This window comes from Mya arenaria, chromosome 17 (assembly GCF_026914265.1).
Source record: "Mya arenaria isolate MELC-2E11 chromosome 17, ASM2691426v1".
Taxonomy (NCBI): domain Eukaryota; kingdom Metazoa; phylum Mollusca; class Bivalvia; order Myida; family Myidae; genus Mya; species Mya arenaria.
In genome coordinates this window covers 9120314-9145809 of record NC_069138.1, presented here as the reverse complement: position 1 = coordinate 9145809, position 25496 = coordinate 9120314, and the positions used below count along the sequence as shown (strand labels likewise).

General features: G+C 33.9%; 1 protein-coding gene across 1 annotated transcript in view; it reads right to left on the bottom strand.

Annotated features, from left to right (window-relative positions):
- LOC128224280 (uncharacterized) overlaps positions 1–24102 on the bottom strand; it is a 76578-nt gene extending 52476 nt beyond the window's left edge. Inside the window, exons 1-2 of the mRNA XM_052934088.1 lie at positions 23910–24102; positions 21856–22552 (exon numbers count right to left, since the gene is read on the bottom strand). Of these exons, the coding sequence (XP_052790048.1) occupies positions 21856–21925 (70 nt within the window). The 5' untranslated portion in view covers positions 21926–22552; positions 23910–24102. The remainder of the gene's footprint in view (positions 1–21855; positions 22553–23909) is intronic.
- Positions 24103–25496: the final 1394 nt, after the last annotated feature.

Genomic DNA, 25496 nt, shown 5'->3' with positions numbered 1-25496 from the left:
CGAAAGATGCATGTGTCGTAAGCGATGTGATACATCAGTAAGTAAGATTCAAAGCCTTGCACACAAAATATCGATTTAATGTAAAATTTTACCAAAAAACATTTTTCTTGCAATTTTATCATGTGTGTGATACATCATTGTACACAACGATGATCAATTTAATGTAAGTTTTTGACAATTTTCTCTTTTTCTTGCAATTGTATGGATGTGGTGTCAAGCCCCTTTAATAGCAGTGTTCGACACTAACGGGGTCCCGGGATCCCAAGGACACCAATTTTTCGGGAGGGACACCTGAACTTCAAAGTCCCGTATTCTGTCAGGACACTTAAATTTTGACCGATAAAAGCTAAACATCAATAAATAAATAGCGTTTCTTTTATTTATTACATAAATTAAGGTCCCCCTAAATTTCTTTAAAGTGCATGCAAAAATGATATTATTATTAATACGTTGCACACACTAAAGCGAAAGTGTGGCTCACTTTTTGACTATAGTTACGTCATGAATCTATAAATAAACAGGTCATTTCACAGTGCGCATGCGGGTTAACACTTCCGTTTTGTTGCATTATCAACAAGGTCAGAGGTGACAGACTGTTATTATCGGTACAATAATTATGTTGAATTAGTTTGCTTATGTGTCAGAACCGCCCAAAAAAGATGCCAACACTACTGACCGTGATGACTTAATGATGCGACCTTCGAGTTGTTACATTAACATTTACGGCACAAATACCGGAATCCTACTATTCAACATTTTTTGTTTTATGCTTTGATCGAAACAACATAGAAATAAAATTCCCAAAGTTTTATTAATGCAATCAATGTATAAAATTTTACAACATTTTGGCGCAAAAATTAACATACACAATTTTTCGGTCGTCTGCTCTTCCAGTATGCACTACACCTGTTGGGCAGTCTGATTGATTGATCAGCAGCTCTACTTAATATAATCTTGAGTTTTCACAAGCCAGATGTAATAGTCCAAATGTTTCTTAATCAAAGGCAATGACATATGTCAAGACCTTGAACCATGACTTATTTAATGCGTATTTTACAAAAATCTAAAAATAGTACCAACCATCAAGTTTTTGTTTACATTGTATCCATCTTTGTTTTTTGACTGAAAACAAAAGGGACTTAGACATTCTACCGCTTTTGAACCCAATCTACTGACTAGGAGACCCATATCTTCCTCTTGCCATCGCCAGAGGTTCATATGTCTGACACTGTACTATTAACTTGTCATTACATGCTGTTGAAAACATGTATAATATGGTGATTAAAAGACACTGTATGTGCAAGTTAGATTTATTATTAAAACAGGTTAAGTAATGAAAAAAATGTAAAAAATGGAAGGGACTCCTAATTTCATGAAGGGACACCTGATTTCAAATGTTGGTGTCCCTTCGGGATCCCTTGGAAAAATGGTTAGTGTCGACCCCTGAATAGTATTATATTTTGTTCAAAATACCAGGAGTGAAGGTCAAATCTTCATATCAAACCTTTTTACCAGACATTTTGGAAACTTACGTATTTAATTCACCTATATTTCATGTAAAGTTCATCACTGAATCATTAAAATTGAGACAGAAATTCCCAGGAGTAACTCAATGTGAAAATTGGGATATTATGTATGGGAGATATTTATAACATATCTTTAATATTCAGCTTTGAGGAAGCTTCATGTTATACTGTAAATTATTACAGTATTTTTATGAAAAAAAGAGGGGTTTATACACATGTATGACGGGAATAGATTATTAATCGATCATTGATCGTTTATATCCCTGATTATCGATAGTAACAATTCGGTCCAATTCTCAACACTTTATCACGGCAACTCTTCACTTCATCAGAATTTTCACAAGATAAATGGAGAACAAGTCTATGCGAAGCTATCTAGTGTATATTTTATATCTCAAATCTGGGCTAAGATGTTAAGCACTCTTCTCATATCATATCCAATGTAATCAAGAATTACAAATACAAAACAAATAACAGGCTGAATAACATTAATAAACTATTCATGACCGAATTAATCTTCATAGCTAAAACAAAAGTTTAACACAGGTATTGTGTAAACACTCCACTAGTTTTGAGACAAGGTCGTAGTAAAAAGCATTGAATCTGATCATAACACAGGTGGAAGTAAAATTAGCATTGGATCTGATCATAGCATAGGTGGTAGTCAAAAGCATTGAATCTGATCATAACAATGTGGAAGTAAAATAAGCATTGGATCTGATCATAGCATAGGTGGTAGTCAAAAGCATTGGATCTGATCATAACACAGGTGGAAGTAAAATAAGCATTGGATCTGATCATAGCATAGGTGGTAGTCAAAAGCATTGGATCTGATCATAGAATAGGTGGTAGTAAAAAGCATTGAATCTGATCATAACACAGGTGGAAGTAAAATAAGCATTGGATCTGATCATAGAATAGGTGGTAGTCAAAAGCATTGGATCTGATCATAGCATAGGTGGTAGTAAAAAGCATTGTATCTGCTAATAGAATAGGTGGTAGTAAAAAGCATTGGATCTGATCATAGAATAAGTGGCAGTAAAAAGCATTAAATCTGATCATAGAATAGGTGGTAGTAAAAAGCATTGGATCTGATCATAGAATAGGTGGTAGTAAAAAGCATTGTATCTGCTAAATAATAGTATAGGTGGTAGTAAAAAGCATTGGATCTGCTAATAGAATAGGTGGTAGTAAAACCATTGGATCTGCTAATAGTATAGGTGGTGGTAAAAAGCATTGTATCTGCTAATAGAATAGGTGGTAGTAAAAAGCATTGGATCTGATCATAGAATAGGTGGTAGTAAAAAGCATCGATTGGATCTGCTAATAGAATAGGTGGTAGTAAAACCATTGGATCTGCTAATAGTATAGGTGGTAGTAAAAAGCATTGGATCTGATCATAGAATAGGTGGTAGTAAAAAGCATTGGATCTGCTAATAGAATAGGTGGTAGTAAAACCATTGGATCTGCTAATAGTATAGGTGGTAGTAAAAAGCATTGTATCTGCTAATAGAATAGGTGGTAGTAAAAAGCATTGTATCTGCTAATAGAATAGGTGGTAGTAAAAAGCATTGGATCTGATCATAGAATAAGTGGCAGTAAAAAGCATTGGATCTGCTAATAGAATAGGTGGTAGTAAAACCATTGTATCTGCTAATAGAATAGGTGGTAGTAAAAAGCATTGGATCTGATCATAGAATAAGTGGCAGTAAAAAGCATTGGATCTGCTAATAGAATAGGTGGTAGTAAAACCATTGGATCTGCTAATAGAATAGGTGGTAGTAAAAAGCATTGGATCTGATCATAGAATAGGTGGTAGTAAAAAGCATTGGATCTGCTAATAGAATAGGTGGTAGTAAAAAGCATTGGATCTGCTAATAGAATAGGTGGTAGTAAAAAGCATTGGATCTGCTAATAGAATAGGTGGTAGTAAAAAGCATTGGATCTGCTAATAGAATAGGTGGTAGTAAAAAACATTGTATCTGCTAATAGAATAGGTGGTAGTAAAAAGCATTGGATCTGCTAATAGAATAGGTGGTAGTAAAAAGCATTGGATCTGCTAATAGAATAGGTGGTAGTAAAAAGCATTGGATCTGCTAATAGAATAGGTGGTAGTAAAAAGCATTGGATCTGCTAATAGAATAGGTGGTAGTAAAACCATTGGATCTGCTAATAGTATAGGTGGTAGTAACAAGAGGCACATCAGTGCCTGTGCTCCACTGGCCAAAAGGTTCAAGCAAAGACCACCTAACGAACATTTTCGTCAAGTTTCATAGAAATACAATCATCAATTTTTGAGGAGAAGTTATTTAAAAAAAATTTTTACTTTAATAGCTCTGGCTGCCATGTTGTGCAGTGGACCGAAATGATTTGGGCAATTTGAGTAAAGGAGCACCAAACAAACATTTCTGTCAAGTTTTATCGAAAAAAGGTCATCGGTTTCGACGACAAGTCGTATAAAGTTTTTTTTATTTTTTAGCTCTGGCAGCCATGGTGTGCAGTGGACTGGAACCATTTAACAAATTTTGGTTAATGACCACCCAAGGAACATTTCTGTCAAGTTTCATCAAAATCTGATCATCGGTTAACATTTAATCTGAATAGATTATGAAGCAAATATCTAACCTGAACAAGAACTGACGAGATAGAATCGACTTGGTGTTTCACTTACACTTTTCGGCCATTTAAGTTACTAAAAATAGCTGTTTCATAAACTTTCAGAATGTCACTTAAACGAAAATTAATGTTCAGTCTATATATACTTTCCTATGTATAAATGTAAGGTTTTTAAATTGATCTTTTTGTGAGAACTTTATGCTTATATGTTTACTCATAAATTATTATTGTTTAAAAATTATTTAAAGATGCTATACGTGAAAAATTAAGACATTATTTTTTTTTCTATTAAAGGGAGGTAATTCAGTAGTAAAATGTAATCAAAGCTATTAAAGCATGGCATTTCTTTTCTAACCATGTTGATATTATTACAGTCTATTCAAGCAAGATGCCTTTTGTTTTTACATAGTACCCATAGGTTCTGAAAAACAAGGAGCACTATTCCCAACAGAAGGATGTCACTCCCTATCACTGCATGAGCATCATAATAAAGAAATGTTTACTCAAACTGCAAGCTGCTCAATTGAAATAGGTATTTACCTCAAGCATACAGTTTTATAATGTGGCAAAATAGTCGGACTACTAGATTGTCATTCGGACTAGTAAAATATGCCATTATGCTAGTCCAACTGGCTAGTAGGTTAAAATGTTTTTCGTGAAGTCCTTAAAGGCTTTTCTATTTTTAACTCTCGCAGCCATGTTGTGCAGCGGACCGGAACCATTTGGGCAATTTTGGTTAAAGGGCATCCCGATGAACATTTATGTAAAGTTTCATCAAAATCTGATAATCGGTTTCTGAGAAGATGTAGTTTAACGTTTTTTTCTATTCTTAGCTCTGGTGCCCATGTTGTGCAGCAGACCAGAACTGTTTGGGCTATTTTGGTTAAGGACTACCCAAGTAACATTTCTGTCAAGTTTCATTGCAATACGATCATCGGTTTCTGAGGAGAAGTCGTTTAAAGGTTTTTCTATTTTTACCTCTGGGGGCCATCTTGTGCAGTGGACCGAAACCATTGAAGCAAATTTGATAAAGGACCATCCAAGGAACATTTCTGTTAAGTTTCATCAAAATCTGATCATCGGTTTCTTAGAAGATGTTCTTTAAAGGTTTTTCTATTTTTTTGCCCTGGCAGCCATGTTGTGCAGCGGACCGGAACCATTTGAGCAATTTTGGTTAAGGACCACCCAAGGAACAATTCTGTCAAGTTTCATCAAAATCTGCCTATCCGTTTCAGAGGAGATGTCGTTTAAAGATTTTGCTATTTTTAGCTGTGGCGGCCATATTGTGCAATGGACCAGAACCATTTGAGCAATTTTAATAAAGGACCACCCAAGGAACATTACTGTCAAGTTTCATCAAAATCTGCCGAACCGTTTCAGAGGAGATGTCGTTTAAAGATTTTGCTATTTTTAGCTCTGGCGGCCATATTGTGCAATGGACCGGAACCATTTGAGCAATTTTGGTAAAGGACCACCAAAGGAACATTCCTGTGAAGTTTTGTCAAAATCCGCTTATCAGTTTCAGAGGAGATGTCATTTAAAGTAAAAGTTTACGCACGCACGCACGCACGCACTCACGACGGACAATCTGTGACGACATAAGCTCCATGGCCTTCGGCCAGTGGAGCTAAAAAGCATTGTATCTGCTAATAGAATAAGTGGCAGTAAAAAGCATTGTATCTGCTAATAGAATAGGTGGTAGTAAAAAGCATTGGATCTGATCATAGAATAAGTGGCAGTAAAAAGCATTGGATCTGCTAATAGAATAGGTGGTAGTAAAACCATTGGATCTGCTAATAGTATAGGTGGTGGTAAAAAGCATTGGATCTGCTAATAGAATAGGTGGTAGTAAAAAGCATTGGATCTGATCATAGAATAGGTGGTAGTAAAAAGCATTGGATCTGATCATAGAATAGGTGGTAGTAAAAAGCATTGGATCTGCTAATAGAATAGGTGGTAGTAAAAAGCATTGGATCTGCTAATAGAATAGGTGGTAGTAAAAAGCATTGTATCTGCTAATAGAATAGGTGGTAGTAAAAAACATTGTATCTGCTAATAGAATAGGTGGTAGTAAAAAGCATTGGATCTGCTAATAGAATAGGTGGTAGTAAAAAGCATTGGATCTGCTAATAGAATAGGTGGTAGTAAAAAGCATTGGATCTGCTAATAGAATAGGTGGTAGTAAAAAGCATTGGATCTGCTAATAGAATAGGTGGTAGTAAAAAGCATTGGATCTGCTAATAGAATAGGTGGTAGTAAAAAGCATTGGATCTGCTAATAGAATAGGTGGTAGTAAAAAGCATTGTATCAACAGTTAGATCCAATCAGTAATAATGTCCGAAATAAAACTTTTTATTCTGCCAAATTACTCTCAGATTAGGTCAGTATATTTGTTTATATGTTTGAGAAAAAAACTACCGTCAAATGAAATGAAATAAAGTGTAACATATGGACTGACGGACGGATGGACGGACAACAACAGCGATGGCAATAACATTTTATTCCAAATTCCAAATAAATGGGGGAGTCATGGGAGACAAAGTTATTGTATTACCTCAAATCCATGACTGTAGCCTATGGGCCTTTTAAACTGCATAGAATGGCGAGATACATCTGTTCATAGACCAGCTGTAGCAGTCGTTGACTTAGCTGCCCTAATGTAACCTTGTCCTAATGTGACCTTCCCCCCCATTCCCTTCTATATTTATTACCATTCCACTCCGTTTAATTACTATTCCCCCCATGGCCTCGATGGCCTCGCATAACCTTCAAGTTAATTATTACTCCCTGACTGTTAGCCTAGATTTCAGTACTAAAAGGTTTATCAATATAAACAAACATAGCATTAATTTAAATATTAAACTTTTTAATCCTGAGGAAAACATTTACACAATAGGGATTATTTTCTTTTTGGTTCTTACTTTCATCTACCAATCTATTTCAATTAAGATTTGCATTTTATCAAGCCATTTTAGGCCTTACAGCTGCACTTTCCCAGACTGACCTATATGTGTATTTTACAACTTTTTATTTTTTGTCTTGGAATTAGCAAACTTTTGTGTCAATGTCTGGAAACCAATGACCAAGACTGCTGACAAAAAAATGGATTGGAGTTTTCATATTTAACAGTTGAAAATTGATTTCTATGGCTTAAAGCTTTACTATTAAGCTATAAGAAAATATCGAATTTTCAACAAAAATCAGAAATCAAATGACCAATTTTTCCATCTTTCAAGGTCAAAACAGCATGTTTGCAATATCTTTATCTGTGTAATAAAACCCTTTCATATTATGATACCAAAGTCATTTGGGGTCACCTGACAATCCAACATTCCCATGGCATCCAACTTTTTACCCTTCTTTGCTGTAGCTGATGCCTGGCAACTTTCCCAAGACCCTCCTTCCTTTGTGTGAACATGTTATTTATGTACATGTTTATTTGTGAACATATTTGTGTACATGTTTATTTGTGTATACGTCTACATGTTTATGTGTACATGTTTATTTATGTACATGTTTATCTGTTTACATGTTAATCTAAGCAAATGTTTACATGCTTATTTGTATACATGTTTTATTTTGTTTATTCATATTTTATCATTTCTGGCTGCATTTAAAAACAATTACTTTTTTCGACAACAAAGCCTGTTATGAAATTCTACTCCCCTTTATTTTAAACCTAATTAGATTAACAATTAAAAACATTATTACATTCCCTGATAAATTACCCCCACTTTTCTTCCAAAATGCTTCTCCACTTTTAATAGGGCACCCCTATGAAGAAGTCATTAAATTGAATTTAAAAAAAATGTGTGCCGTATTGCATTTCATTCAGCCTTATCAATTCTAATTCAATATTCCCCCACTTAATGCGAATAGATATTTAAATCTTTGTTAAAAGTAACGAAATTCCCAGCGCAGATGCATAAATTATTAAGTCTCTAAATTAGCGTTTTAATTTTTCACCCAAACTACCAGTGTTTTTTGTTTGCCAAAGCTATTAGATTTAATTTTCAACTTTATCCTACATTTTCTTTGGGGTACAAACAAGACAAACGAGCGCCAAATTTACTACTCTCTTCACTATAAAATACATGATCCTACCCTATCTGAGGTTACAATGTTACAAGCTATTCATGAAAAACATGTTAGAGGTCACCCAAAGCCTTTTAACAGGGTATCAAGTTTTGTGCTACCGTTCTTTTAAGTTTTGCGATCAAGTTACATTAGCTATTCAAAACGATTTCAGAACATTTCAATTGTGAATTGAAGCTTAAATACCCAACCAAAGGCCTCCTGTTAAATCTGACTGAAGTCAGGCAATAAAGTAGAAACCTATTAGGCCAGATGAATTTATTTTTAAGATACTGTATGATCAGAATTTATGAAAAAAAAATGTTGAGTGGGTGGTCTGCTTTTTCAACTTAAACGAAAATATGTATATAAACCTTTATTTTAAGGGTAGTTTCTCAAAATTAATGTTCAACAATTCCTCGCTATTAACAGCAAAAGAATTGTTGAAACAAAAGACTTTTGGGTGGGAGAATTTCACACAGGCGTAGATGGGGACGAAAACCTAAATATTTTTTAATTCTGGCCATACAAAGGTTAAAATTATTGTGCCCTAATTTGGACAGGAATGTCAACATAATCGTAAGAAGAGTATGACATTTTTATCAGGCTTACAAAAATTAGGCGTTGAGCATAGCTCAATTTCAACGAGCTTTTAAAAACTATGACCCTAAAACAGTTTTGTTGATAAAACGTTTGAATGAAAAATCTTTCAACCTCGCCTTACTACTTCTAGACTTCAAAACCTTTTCTGCAGATTCTGTTGTAGCCCTTTTTTGCACCACAATCGCTATGATTAAGACTATACATTTCCAGTTTCCAGACAGTTAAGTGAATCTGACAAGATTATTTTTCAATAAGCAACTGAACTTGTTCAAACGAAATTACCAGAGATTTTTGTTAATGGTACAGTACACTCAACGAGTTCGACCCACTTTCCGTTTCCCTCCGCGGATTTTTGCTATCGCAGCCAACACAATGATTTTATCGACTGTCCGCTTTCCTCTGAGTTTGAATTTAAGGCCCTTGGAGGGTGATCAGTCGACCGAAGAATAACGAACTCGGCGTTCCTCAGAGGGGTTAACTCCGCGAAACTCTGCGGACACTAGATAAAAATCTACGCTAAAGTTATAATAATGGCCAAGGTTGAAGATTTTGCACTAAGCTCAGACAGTGTCCAGATAAACAGCCGCTTCAGAGTCTTTGATGATTTTTGTTTTGGTAACTCTTAAGGGGAACATTATGAATGTCCCAAAATTAAAAAAGTTCCTGCAACGCATATTATCTTGGCTATGTTCAGACGGCGACACCAACACGAAGGCTATCACTACGCCTTGAAAAACAACAAAAAAACAGACTTGTTTTGAATATTAACTTTTCAATTAATAATCATATGAATGTATTAAAGCTGAACGGCGCCAAAAATATAAAGCTATTGTTAGTAATGTTGCACTTTCAAGAACAATCGAAAATCGATGGATTACGAGTTATTTTACAAGAATTAAACTTCAATAAAGGTCATTGTCAAAAATCGATTTTATTATCAATAATCGACTACTTGATTGCAACCGATTTAAGATAGTCAAACTGGAACCGATTCCCAACACTAGCTAATGTACAATACAATCATTGATGTTAGGACAGACCCTCGGCTATATTCCCCTAGAAAAAACTTGTAGCACTACTTAATTGATCCGTTATTTGCTGGAACACAATTTTCAATCAATACACCATAGCAGGCGAAAACGCTTTTTTTCTAGGCCTCTATTACACTAGTAAACACGACATGATTTACCCTAGATATTTCTTAATCGTGCAGAATTTTCTTCCGCTATTGGACACAACCAATAGGCTCGCGATTCGTGACAGTGAATCAGAAAAATATGAGAAAGGGAAAAATGGGAGGTCGAGAGAAAATTTAATTTGTAATTTCTCTTTCAAAGAAATACTGGATCGTGAATTAGGCCAAGGCTGAGGCAAACAGCGCTGGAGATCCAATATAATTATGTAGAAGATTATGGGGAATATCGAAAATCCTGGTTGTAATGTCAAGAGTCTTTCAAAACAACATTATATCTGAGCAAAATAATTTCCCCCTGAAACATAACCAGAAACAAAACTCTAATAACGCAAAATGAAATTGGCAACACAAATTATTTTGTTTGTCCCATGTTTAATTGTCTATGGTTCAATTCCTGTAATTCTGGGGTTAATTGTCTATGGCTTAATTCCTGTAATTCTGGGGTTAATTGTCTATGGCTTAATTCCTGTAATTCTGGGGTAAATTGTCTATGGTTCAATTCCTGTAATTCTGGGGTTAATTGTCTATGGTTCAATTCCTGTAATTCTGGGGTGAATTGTCTATGGTTCAATTCCTGTAATTCTGGGGTTAGTTGTCTATGGCTTAATTACTGTTTTTTTCCAGATTTTAATTGCTTAAAGGGGCATTGAGCACGATAAAGGTTTAAACTCGATAAAGGTTTAAACTCGATAAAGGTTTAAACTCGGATTGATGCACAAAATAAATACGGCAATTTTAATGCATTTATATGTTTAACTCATTTCACTTAAATGATCGAAATAAAACAAAAGCACATGCTTAATGCACCAGTCAATTGTAACCACGCCCCCCCCCCCCCCCCGGTCCGAGGAAATAGCGGGGAATTTGACTTTTGGTCCAGCCAACCCCGGATAAAATTTCCTGATGGTCAAATCCCTGCCAAATGCCCCCGCAACCCAGGGACCCTAGGTAAGGCCCAAATTCCCGCTATATTTTGTGCCAAGACAAAACCACCACATTCACCCAGCACTGCGGGGCCACCTGAAAGGTAAAAACACGGCCTATTTCCCCAGCTATCCCCAGTATCCCCCCAGACCTAGGGGGCCGAGGTTACAATTGATAATGTACAGATAAAAAATATTAATTAGCCTTTATAAATGGGGTCTTTCAACTAATAGCAAATTGGCCACAAATTCCCCGATTAAAAAAAGGCCAAAATATCTCTATTTATTTTTAATCTGTACCTAAACCACAGCATTTGTATCATTAAAATCAAAGTTAAACATGGTTATGCATTTAAATTAAAAACAAGAGAGAAATTTGCATCAACCTACTATGTGCACCTTTAACACAAATTTCAGAAAAGATTTATAATGAGTCCATTATACCTTGTTTAAATCAGAAGAGTGATTTGAGTTTCAAGAAAATTTGTGAATCCTGGGAGGTCCAAACAAAAAAAAGAGCATGTTCAGGTCCGACAAATTACAAGTGGAAAGTCCAGTGTTAAATTGTACCTAGAGATAAGTGTGAGTTCAGGGCCAGTATTCAATGAAGATCTTATCCTTAGACATGCCTCAGTGATTCCATTCAGCCTATTGGTCAGCTAAACAGGCCACAGGCCAATCAAAGCACTTTGATCCTAATCTTAAACTTAAGTTCAATCTAAGTTGGTTATTGAATATCGCCCTAGGTCTATCAGAAAAAGTGGAAGTACTTTGAGGTCTCTAGGAAAAAGTGTGAGTCCAGGTCTCAAAGAAAAGTTTAAGTCCTGTGAGGTTCCTATGAAAAAGTGTGAATCTAGGTCCCAAAGAAAAACTGTGAGTATTGTGAGGTCCCATGAAAACGTTTGAGTTCTGTGAGGTCCCTAAGAAAAAATGTGAGTCCTGTGTGATCCCTAGGAAAAAGTGTTGAGTCCTGTGAGGTCCCTACAAAAAAGTGTGAGTCCTGTGAGGTCCCTTTGAAAAAGTGTGAGTCCCTAGGAATAAAGTTTAGTCCATGCTTAGGTGCCAAAGAAAAAGTGTGAGTCCTGTGTGGTCCCTAGGAAAAAGTGTGAGTCCATGCGGATGCCAAAGAAAAAGTGTGAGTACATGGACTGCCATGCCTAGATAAAAGGAACGGTGTTGTTTGAACATCTTTTTGAGTGCTCAAATCTTACAACTTATCACTTTTATCCGAATTATCACCTCTTTTAATCTTGATAGCTTCAAAATCTCTGTAATAATACACTAACCCTTAACAGTGGTAGCATTTAACCTAGCCTACACTTTAAACCAATTTCTTCCAAACAAAAGGTCAAGGGTTTATAAAGACAAGAGGTTCCTATCATAGGCAATCTTAATCCTTTGATCTTAAACTCAAGTGGTTCCTTCTTTATACTCCTGTAAAGAAAGCTGCCTTTTTTATCTTGTACAAAGATCAGAAAATTGAGGAATGGTTGTGGAATGGTTTCTACAGGATAAGTTTCCCCTGATAAAAAAATATTTTATTGCAATGCTTTAGGTTGTTGGTTTTTCTAACCACTCTGGGGTCAATATTCTTACCAATTTTGAATGCTAAAACTTATTTTTTAAAAATCCTTAATGTGAAAACGAAATTCCTGAGTCTTGTTTTGATTTTTTTATTACATTTAAATTTCATAAAAAAATTTGGACATCCAGACTGTTTTATATATGGAAGAATTTGTGAACTCGTATTTAAAATCAATACATACACATGTATGTGTGACAAACATAAATTTTGAGTGATAAACCTTTCACTACTTTCTTAAGAAAATGCATTGATGGAAAATTCTAATTACTGATTAAAAGATTATAAATGTGTAATTAAATTAATAGCTGAAAATCCACAGATATTATATGACTGGTGGGTCCTAAAAGATTTACAGTGATCATCTATCGTCTCATAATGTAGAAATACTGAAATACCGTGTTTTTTGCACCGTTATTTCAAATTAAGCGCAGTATCCTTCATAAAAAACATTTTGTATTCACCCTTTTCCGTGAATTAAAACAATTGAATTAATAAGGGTACATCTTATTTGGGAGTATGAGTGCATCCCTTTCCCAATTTTTGTCAAAATGACATTTTCCCCAATCAGATAAAATCAGATTTCCTTGACTTGGCCTTCAAAAAATGCAGGAAAAAAACACTGACTATAGATATTCATGTCATAATTATGGTGGTTCAAATTCCTGTTCACAAGATTAAGTAACAAGTTCTGGGTTGTATTCACTTTTAAGTCTGACTTTGTGAACCTCTCCTAAAAACAGAATTTATTTATTTAATTGTACAATTTTTATTGAAAGAGCGATTAAATGGTAAAACTTGCAATACACGTTGCAAATACAATGTTTTTTCAAATTACTTACACACTTTCTGTTAAAAAAAAGCTCCATTAAAGATAATGTTTTTCCCTTCCCCAAACAATACACATTTTACCAAAATGGGCTTAAAATGCCAAAAAAATGTGCTTTAAACGCAGAAAAAATGCCCTTAAGAGCATTAATGCGCTTGTCTTTCGAAATAAATACAATTTTAGTGCAGAATATATGTGTCTCAAACTTAGGCCAAAGACATAGGCCAATACAGACAGAGTACTGACTTTAACTTAATATATATATATATATATATATACCGGTAGTATGTAATATTGTTTTCAATGTAGGAGTAATTTTATTATCAAATCTCTTAACAAAAAAAACAACATGAATACACAGGCGATTCTTTGTCTACATGGTTAATGTATTTTCCCATCCCATTTATTTCTTTTCTATACAATTCGTATATTGCCTCCACCATCGTTTAATTGCATCGCAATATGTATTTTACGAGATCAAAATCACATAAAAACCTTATTTCGAATTTTATCAACGTTTTTATTGGCTAAGATCTTTTTGATTTGGTTCTCTTCTGCTGAGGTCATTAAACCACTAGATGTGATTTGTTTTGAAGGTTATATTTAATGTCAAAGAGCGACTTGTTAATAAAATGCTTCAGTAACTCACAAAAATGACATTTATATCAACAGCATGCTATAAAACCGTATTACTAATTTAAATAGAGTGGTATGTGTTGTTTATTATTAAATATACATTATTTTGTTGATAAAGATGGAAAACACGATGTGTGTGTGAAAGTTTGTTTACCTGTATCTGCACGTACATGTAAAAGTTGAAGTAGGGTTTAAGTAATGCTTAAGTGTTTATATTTTTGGTCTTTTTAAAGGCCTGGTTTAATCCTTCCATAAGTGCCCCCCCCCCCCAAAAAAAAACAACACAAAAAAAACAACTGTATTGTACACAACCTCTGTGAATTCATCTTCAACTAATTGCCTAATTGTCTTATCAGATCTCTGATCTGAGTATCCTGCTGTGCAGGTTTGGAAGTTTTATTATCGAAATGGACCCTAAATGGCCCTGAGCCAATAAACAAATATACAGGGAATTGGCCCTGCAGATGCACAGCAGGGTATCGTCATGCCAAACATTCATAAAACTAGGCCTTTAATTAACAAATGAACCTTTACCATGAAAATAAGTTTTACTAGAAAATAAGTTTGATATGCATAAGGGTCAATTTTCCAATATTCTCCAATAATCTCCTATGCAGTAGGGGTACATAAAGGGGCTAATTATTTATTGGCTACTGATAATCAATGAACTGATAAGCCATACACTGGCAGGTCTAACATGGCTTGGTTTGACATAAGGGTTAAGTCAGCAGGCCACCAACTTATTACTTTAAAGACCATAAATAAATGCTAATTTTCTTAGTGTTCAGCGCGAAATGCCTATAAAATGCCTCTATACTAGTTCAGTTCAGTTTAAACTAATATATATTTTACAATGATTGTGAAATAAGTTATAACAACATTATATTAATCACTTTTGTTGGCACGATTTTATTCTAGTGTGTGGTCTTGTGATGTGGGGGTAACAAGAGTACCCAGAGTATTAAACCCACTTGTCGGACTTGGTGACCACACTGACAAGAGCCCTGGCCAGGAATTGAACCCAGTTCGCCTAGATGAGAAATGAGTGCGCTAACCATCGCTGAAAGGTTCTTCAATTTTTGGACTGTTCACAATTTAAACATAAATTAGGCCCCCCCCCCCAAAAAAAAATTGTTTGTTTAGGGTAACCTTCCCAAAATTTCTAGGTAGGGTAGGTAGGGATTGTTTTTTGTTGTTGTTTTTTTTCCAAAATCTGTCATAAGTTCTGAGTGTTTTCTTGCACATGGCAGTCTTTCCTACATTACTGTCATTGCCTGACTTTGTTTTATCATATAAACAATAATTCTGAATAAAATCTGCATTTATTCTCCCTTCGTAACTCTCTATTCGCTAACGAATATTTTTTTTGCTCAGAAACGGAAAAAAATAGTTAAGGTCAGCGCATTTTTATAGGTAGGGTCGGGTAGACATATTTTTTTTAGGCCTTATACTACTACTACCGCTCACCGATACACCGATACTCGTGTTACGTGAACCTTAACAGGTAGTGTCAGATTGGTTTCATCATACAGTGACTTTTTTTGGTGCAATTTACTACCTTCTAAAGGCTGTTTCCCCCTGCAAAAAACTGTCCATTTTTCCCAATTTTTTACAAAAAATTCCCAATATGATAAATGTCCATTACACAAATGAATAAAAAGCAATGAATTTCTTGAAATATAAACAAGGTCTTGACAATTCTTACTCTTTCACAACATAATGTATGCATAAAAACGTTAAAACACATGTATTTGCCACTATATTAGCTATTTTGGCCTGATTTTGTATTTTTCCAAAGGCGACATTTTTTTCCCAATTTGCAAGGCACATGCGGTAAAAATAATTCCAAAAAAAAATCCCAGTCATACTATATAACCTGATAAAACAAAAAAAATCAAACCGCTTAAAGCCAATTGAATAAATATTTATACGGTATATTATACAGGCGACCAACAGGGAAAATAGACAACACCAATGAAAAGAAGTGGAAACTAAAACCAAGAAAGACAAGAAAAGATTGACTGACTGCAGGAACTGTTATTTGTCAGTAGATGTGTCCGGAGAAGTACTGAATAAAAAAGATGTCAAGTTACTCGATGGAGAGAACATCCAATCTCAATTTTTAAGTAATGACAATGACCTTGGCCGAGGCATATGAATTATTTATTTTCTGGAGTTTTAAGTAGTTAAGAAAAGGTCATTGACAAAATGTCATTTTTACATATAATTCAGAACAGTTTCTCAGTTTTGGAGTATATATCAGTTATCAGGGCTTTTTCTGCCCACTTTTGGAAGAAGGATCCTAGACATTTTGGAAAAAAATTGCGTCACAATTATGCCTTAATTGGGAAAATTTACAGTTAAAATAATAAGCTTTTCAGTCTCCTGCAAATGAGGAAATTATTAAATATAAGTTTATTTTCCCTTTCAAAAGCCCTAAAACAGCTGAAATCTTAATTCTTGGGTGTAAATATTTATTGCAATGAATCATGACAGATACTTATTTTTCATTTCAAATGATCTCTGAATGTGATGCAAATCAATGATTTCTGAATTCAGTTATCCCCACAACTTTACATCACATAATTTTAGGATGTTGAATGAACCAGTACAGGTAAAAACACTGTTTAACTTTTGATTGGGATTTTTTTCTGAAGATTGGAAAAAAAATCATATACTTTGCTTTAGGAATGGGTCTGATAGTCAGACCTGTGGGTACTTAAGAAAATGCCCTGGTAACATGTTTCTAAGTTGAAATTTCCTTGAAACATTAAAGTAGTTAGTCACTGGATACAGTATAAGTATTGTGGATACCATCAGGGAATATCTTATGTCTGCAGCTTGGTATTACATTAAATAGTTTTATGTCCCATTCGTAGACACTTACAACACATGGTACATATACATCATGTCTATTTCTATCAACTGAACTAGTGAAAAATCTTACATTTGGTGTTCAATGAGGAATTTAAAACATATACTGATTGACACCATTATATTTCAATGAATTTTCACCTTTGAAAGTTGCAACTTAAAACTGAACTTAAAAGGTCCGATTATCAAATTACAATTACATTGTATAAGATTGTCTTACTGAAATTTAGAAATATTAAATATCTTGTACTTCATTTTTGTGTTCTGTTAGCATTTTTGCAACAAGAGATGTTGATACTAGGTTTGTAACTGACCTTAAAGTTCATATGTAAATATATAGTGTGCCTTTTGTCCCATCCGTAGACACTTCGGACCGGATACAGAAAGTGATCTAAAAAAATTATGCATCAAGATAATGCTGAAAAATTGGTATGGCCTTGTTTGTTTTTGATTCTGGTGTTAGAAAAAATCACTTTTATTTGCTTCCTTAGGCTTCTAAAAATGGTAGATCATTTACAAGCAGTCAAATTCAAAATAATATCATGACATTTATGGTTAAATCTCATTTATTTCTACTAAGAAGGAATAAAGTCAATTCTTTTGCCCATAACTGTTTATTTGGCACCTATGCAACAAGCCTGGCTAAATAAAGCATTATAAAAGAGTTCTGTCACATTATCAAAAGCATTTAAATATACATCACGAAATTATTTTTTTTCAGTATTCCTTGATACATAAACCTCCATGAAAAAAAACTGGAGCTCGAACCTAATGATTTTATTTGAATTATTATAACACCATGACCCTACTGTTATGGAACGTATGTAATTTGGCTATTTGAATACTTTTACTTTTTACCTTTTGTGGAACACTTTTTGTCATTATATTGTGACCAAGGCGTATACATATAAGTTACGAACTTCTGAGCATATAAAGTACATAATAAATCTTTTACGGCTTACCACAATTAAGATAAATTTGAAGTTATTGGTAACTTAAACACCCTCTAACTGAGTTACATTCTTTCTGAGGTAATATAATTTTCTTGTACATTTAATTCGGATTTAAGCTAAATTAATAGTCCAAAAAATGGTTTGGTTAGGGTTACATCCTTTTCAAACACAGGTAGGGTAGGTAAGCTTTTTTTATTAGGCTTTATTTAAGAATGTTATTGTCATCATAGGAAAATGATATGCAAGTTGTCTTCTATTTATTTATTTATAATTTAACTGACTATAAAAATGGGAGGGTCAGTGCCTATTTCGTAGATAGGGGGGATTAACCAGAATCAAATATATATTTTTTGGCCTTAAGAGTCATAGAAAGGTGCTGGACCCTGTACTTTTTTTTGGTAGCAGCCCATTCTGCCCTCTTCATACCAGCAAGAGCGCCCTTTTGACTTCGTAGAATTAATTACTTTAAGGCCTAGTTTAAACTTTCTACAAGTGACCCGCCCCAATACCAGTTTAGTACACAATTTCTGTGCATCAATCTTAATCTTTATTAATTGCCCTTTGCTGTCTATCAGATCTCAGATCTTAGTGTCCTGCTGTGCAGTACTGGATGTTTTATTATTTAAATTTTGAATTACCAAAGATCTGCATAACTGCATGTCGTCACCCTAGTGCAATAACTCAATAACTGCATATATATATATATAGAAGCAGATATTGAGTTCTTGCACTAAGGTGGCGATGTATTTTAACACTTTTTACTAAAAGACATTGGCAATGTATTAGTGAGACAAAGCTATTATCTACTCAAAAAGTTTCAACTCTAAATGGACCTTAGCAATATAACATATACACAGGAAATTGCACCACTGCTGTGACACAAACTGTAATAAACAACGGATAAACAGCCGGGATCTAATTTGACCAACATTCCATAAACTAGGCCTACTGTATCAGAATATTTCTTTTGTTTTTAACTGATATACTATGATTATAAATACATATATTTAAATTTCACATATTTGATGGTTGAAACATTTTATTACTTTCTAGATGTTTAATAAATAGTGTACCATGTATAAAGTGAATAGCATTTTTTTATCCCCACGCTCATTATAAAATGGCCATTAACACATTTTACTTTTAACCTTTCCAATAATTTATTGGAGCTTATTAAGTGAAAGAAATTAGTGCATGCCCACAAACCCTGCCATGGTAAAATGATTCTTGGGCTTGCTCAAAATCTAGAGACCCATGCACTACTGTATTCAACCACTACAGTAATAATTTGGGCTTGTTCATTCAAGTCTTATTCTGATGTGGCCTAAAAAAATAATTGTTAAATTTTGTTTAGGTACATCCCTATTAATTTAATAACTAGGTAGGGTTTCATAATAAAAAGGTAAGGATTTTTCTTTTCAAACTACTTATGGTAATGCCAAGATCATTTCCTTGCATATAGCTCTATTTCCTACAAATGTCACTCATAAAATGCTGTTGTTATGGGAGTTTTATTCTGTCAAAAATTAATGATAGTTTATGTTTAAAAAAACAAATGGGTTCATGGTGGGAAGACCGAAATGTTGTGTGTGTGTGTGTTTTTTACAAAATACTAGGGAAGGCAACATTTACAAGGTTACAGTCAGATTACCCAAAACAAATATTTTAATTAGGCCTGACTGTTCATGTGTACTTGAAAACAGCGATTGAAAACATTAACAAGTCAACATGGTAAAACCAGTCATTGAAATTAGACTTTCGGATGTTCAAGCCCGAATTCTAATACTATTGCATGGAATCATATTTTTGAACAAGCCCTGCTACATGTATATAAAATTCAGAATTTGAACAAGCCTGGAAGACATTTTACCAGTGCAGGGCTTGCGGGCTATAAATAATGTGCTAATTTCGACCACTGTAAAACCGTACGAATATTAAAAGACCAAATTCCAATTCCAGATGTTTAACATTATTTTAACAACCCTGTGGATGATACGATTTTTTCTTGATAGTTTCCATACAGAATATCTAACTATTACTCCGTACTTTAAAAGAACTAGGCCAAATATTGATGATATCATTCTTAGAGGCGCATTAAAAGCTGGTTTGTAGAAAATATTGGATGTTTTTTTCCTAATTATTTACAAGCTGTTGCTGATCTTAGTTCTTGCAACACGTTTTGAGGTAACATGTTTGATAAAGGAATGTTGCCCAGGAATTTCAATTAAGGCCTAAAAAACGACGTATTTAGGCCAGCCCGACTCTACCTACATTACATGTAGCAAAACCCCTCGACCCTTGACAAAAATAATTCTGATTTTCTGATTTTTAGTTGTTGTTGATCATTTGTTTTGGCTTTTAAGCATGTTTCTGTAGTTTTTCATGTAAATATTGGTTTTTTGAAGGAAAAATGAATAAATTATTTATGGTTGGCAATGATTGTGTCATGGGATAAAACAGAATCTTGCATTTTTGCCATTTAAAGGGACTAGACACCAGATGATACAATTGCAAGAAAAAATTGTGTACAATGCATTGAATCCTACTAACTGATGTATCTCATCGCTTTCGACAGATTTATTGAGTAGATTATGTGAGAGCATATTTTTCCAATTCAAAATCTACTGGGTTTGTCTAACAAGTAAGTCCCAGTAAGTTTAAAAATAAAGTCAGTATTTTTATCAACACCCATCACGTGAATTTCACATGCTAAATGTACACACTTTCCAGAGAGTGAAAGGATGAACAGTGCAAGAACATGGAAATTGCTGCAAATATTAAGACTGCTGAAAATATCAACAATCATGTGACTTGCAAGGTGTTTGGAAAAAAACATTCAGCGCTTTTTGAAACAGGGAAACCATTCCGCACTATTTTTGAACAGGAAAACTCAGCTGAGACTGGCTTTGGGCCAACAAGATTGTTGTGTTTATTCCTTTCAGCCTGTATAATGGTGTATTATTGGCCACATACTAGCTTGTATAATGGTGTATTATTGGCCACATACTAGCCTGTATAATGGTGTATTATTGGCCACATACTAGCCTGTATAATGGTGTATTATTGGCCACATACTAGCCTGTATAATGGTGTATTATTGGCCACATACTAGCCTGTATAATGGTGTATTATTGGCCACATACTAGCCTGTATAATGGTGTATTATTGGCCACATACTAGCCTGTATAATGGTGTATTATTGGCCACATACTAGCCTGTATAATGGTGTATTATTGGCCACATACTAGCCTGTATAATGGTGTATTATTGGCCACATACTAGCCTGTATAATGGTGTATTATTGGCCACATACTAGCTTGTATTGACAATTCTAGGCTTGTTTTGAGAAAATACTGTATTTGCTGATTTTGGGACCATCTGGTGACCACAGTGCCTTTAATACATAATATATGTCTTATAACTTTCCCAGCTCTAAACGCTGCTATGTACTATTATATATTTAAAAAAGTTACTCTTAAGTAAGACTCTATTCATGTGTATTCGCAGAGCCTTGTGCCAGGGCCTACACACCAGAGGAAAGGGGCCGCAGCCCTTTGACAGGAGAATAACATATATTTGTGAATCTTTTTAATGCTTTTGAAAATTACTTAGTACAAAGATGTTGCCTCGCAGCACATCGACAGGGCAATAACATGAATCTTGTATATATAAAACACTTTTAAAAATTGCCTACATTGATATTGTAAAGCAGTCATTGACAGTGGAATTACATGTATATTGTATAGATTTATATACTATTTAAAATTAGTTTAATACATAGATATTGTGTCACAGCCCTTGGAATGGGCAATAACATGTATATATTGTAAATTTAAATACTATTAAAAATTACTTTAATACATAGATGTGTCGCAGCTCATTGACAGTGGAACACATGTACATGTATACTGTATATATTTAAATACTATTAAAAATCACATTAATACAAAGACGTGTCGCAGCTTTTTGACAAGAGAATACATGTACATATATATATGTTTGTATTATACAATGTATATTTTAATACTTGTAAAGATTACTTACGCAGATGTTGCGTCGCAGCAAGGCACGCCCACACTTCCATCACCAAAAGAGTAATTAACTTCACAAACATGTTCACGTGTGTGTCTGTTCACAAGAAACTCCAAGAACTCACAACTAATCAGGCCATAAAGGTTTGAACATTGGACTCAAGATTTTTTTCTTTGATTATATTGATAATAATATTAAACAAACACTTTTATTTTTCTGAATTTCTTCGAATTCAGTTTAATTCATTATTTACTAAGAATTGCTCACATTTTTCAAATGCAACACACGAACTCTTTTCAAAATATTTTCACTAAAATTTTCAAATACTAAATCCGGCTTTTATGAAATTATCGACAATGTACACGGAACTGAGCACACAAGAATAAATGTTTATCTTTTAACAAACACTGAACATTCAACATATAAATTCCAGCTTTTTCTTACATAAATATCTGACGGATTCCAGCTTTTTATATTTTTCTTACACACAATATTAGCACATTGTGGGCATGATTCCTAAGTCGTAATGACATATATCAACATAATATCCACTTGTGTTTTCTATGAAATATTTTCTTAATATAGATGAAATGGGAGTCTAGAAAGAGCTAGCCTTCTTAATCCGAGAATATTAATTCTTAAATGGCTTCATTTAAGATCTCGTCTCATCTTCGTTTCAGAAGAAATTTTTAATATCTTCAAATCGATCCTGCAAAGAAAAGAAGCAAAATTAGAAATTAGCAACAACAAAATGAGAAACCGTTACTATTTAAAGACACCTGAATATACAAATATCACGAGTTCGCTTAAAAACTTACTTCATTTTACCACAAATGTCAAACAATTTATTACAACATTATATAAATATTTATCCAGTATTTTCTTTTTCGCTTTTAATGGAATGGTGGTGTGGCCCTTTGATAGTGAGGAAGAAATAGCATTTTTTTGATAAAAAGATGAAAAATACTAACATAAATTATATTATTTTCAACTTGTTTTCAAAGCTTTTCTTCAACAAAACTACTGACAAATTCATAGTGCTCAATATTTTTCCCTTTGCTATATTTCTGCTCTTAAAACAATAAAAAAAAATATGAAATGGGATTTTTTTTATACTTTTCTAGGGGGTAAATTTCAGAATAGAGCCAAATTTTGGCTCGAAAAAGGGGCTTAAAAAACACTTGACTGAGTGTCATCCAACATATCATGCAGATTATAAGATTTTTATTTTTTTTGCGAGATAACGTGCCTCTATAAACATGCAACTACACATATTTATACATATTTACGAAAAGTTATTTTATCTGACACATTGTTGTAAGTTCGTTTTGTAATCCTAATCTTGATTAAATTAAAATAATTTGTAATTTTTGTAAACGTCACTACTGCAACAGGTCACACAAATGACTTATACTAAAACCTTCCGCAATACGAACTATGATTTTCACACAAAATTGATTAATAAGAAAAAGTTCATTAAGTGCACATTTAAAAAACAAAAATCTTTCCCAAACTTCTATTTCTAATTTACAAACTTGTGTTAGTCCTTGTATTCTTTGCCTATTGGTTTTGGTCATAGGAAATTTAAGCATAAAATATTGTAAAATGCGAATAATTGAATAACAATCAAATTGTAAGTCATAATGCACGTTTGAAAAAAAAAATGGGGTTAATTTATACTGAAATACTTTCTGCAATGTGTTTAAAGCTGTCATACGTGTATTTATTTATTTTACAGCAAATCATAACAGTGGTCACACAATCGAAATCGTCCAAGCAAAAGAACTAACTCAAATTGCGTAAAATTAATCTATGACGGAAAAGCATCCCAAATCCTGATGACCTCACCGGGTCAATTTTCTAAATCGACATGGCGGCCGAAATAAACCATTTTTTATCAGCAGATCTTTGCACGGCACAAGTTTATACCCAATGATATCTCGTCAAAACAAACGAAACTGATAATATTAACCATAATATTGATAATTCAACGCCGTATGAGTATCGGTAACAATATCGTAAACGCAAAAAACATAAACACTGCAAAAAAAACTCCGAACAATTACCAATATTTTTTGGGTCATCTCCAAATCATCAAGTTCACATCAATTTTCTCTGTAAGCAAAATCCTTTGAATACTTCCGACTTGAATACACAACACAATAGTTATATGATACACAAATGACAACCATAACACGGTTTGTAGTGAATATGCATGTATATTTGTCCTCAAAATGCGTGTTTTTTTCGTCCTAAGATATTGACACTTTTCCAAATTAGGACTGTGACGTCCGAGCACCTGTTATAGCGCCATCTGTGTTTTTGTTTTTCTGGGTCACGGGCGATTAAAATGAATGAAGTTGTACGTTCAATACACGAATGAAAGATGTACGCGAAAATTCCACATAGTGTGTGTCGTTAATCTTGAAATGTTTTTATTTTGTTCTAATTTTTATTCTTTCATTTTGCAAATTCATCATCATCATCATCATCATCATCATCATCATCATCATCATCATCATCATCATCATCATCATTATATTCTGCCCGATCTCCTCTAAAATTTACTTTTACTCTTCGTTTATCCTTCAAATATAATCTAAGTTATTTGTGACTTTTATCATTGTCCCTTTTCAAGATTATTTATATCTCTTATATCTTCCCTATTCTTTTCCTCCTTGATAATCTCATCTGCCTTACACTTAACATTTCCAACAATATTAGCGACATTTTCCTATATTAGTGATATTTCAAAGTGGGAAATTTGTGGCCACGTAGCTCCCAATCAGTGAAAACCCCATTTATAAAGGCTTATTTTTTTATATGTACGCAAACAATTACCTTTTTATTGTTCGATTATTAAAGTCAAATAAGTTAAACATAATAGTGCACAACAGTTAAAAAATTTCATTTGTGCATATATATTAGGCAAGGGTAGATCTAAGTTTCACCTGGGAGTATTATTGGTCCCAGGTTTCACCCATATCTTAGACTTTATTTTCATATTTCATTTTATCCCGATTTCTCAAATTACATCCTCCTTTCTCCTAGGGTTTTAGGCAGATTTAAAAAAAAGAGAAAGGGTGCTGCAGACGAGGGGCATGGCGGTAATGGAGAAAATGGCACATCTAGCGGACTGACTAGAAATTGGAACATTTTAGACTTGACCAAAAGTGTTTGAATTTGAGTTAAAATGAAGATATAATTGATGTCAACTGCCAAATATCATTTTTTACAAAAAAGTATTTATAATCATATTTTAAGTTTTAATCAAAACAACAGAACTATTTGACAGTCTTCAGTATTGAATTATATGATGGCAGAAGGTTGTCAGTGCTGGTCTCCATAAGGGAAGAATGGTGCATATGTTGGTCTCCATGAGGGCTGAAGGGTGCATATGTTGGTCTCCATGAGGGCTGAAGGGTGCATATGTTGGTCTCCATAAGGGAAGAAGGGTGCATATGTTGGTCTCCATAAGTGAAGAAGGGTGCATATGTTGGTCTCCATAAGTGAAGAAGGGTGCATATGTTGGTCTCCATAAGGGAAGAAGGGTGCATATGTTGGTCTCCATGAGGGCTGAAGGGTGCATATGTTGGTCTCCATGAGGGCTGAAGGGTGCATATGTTGGTCTCCATAAGGGAAGAAGGGTGCAT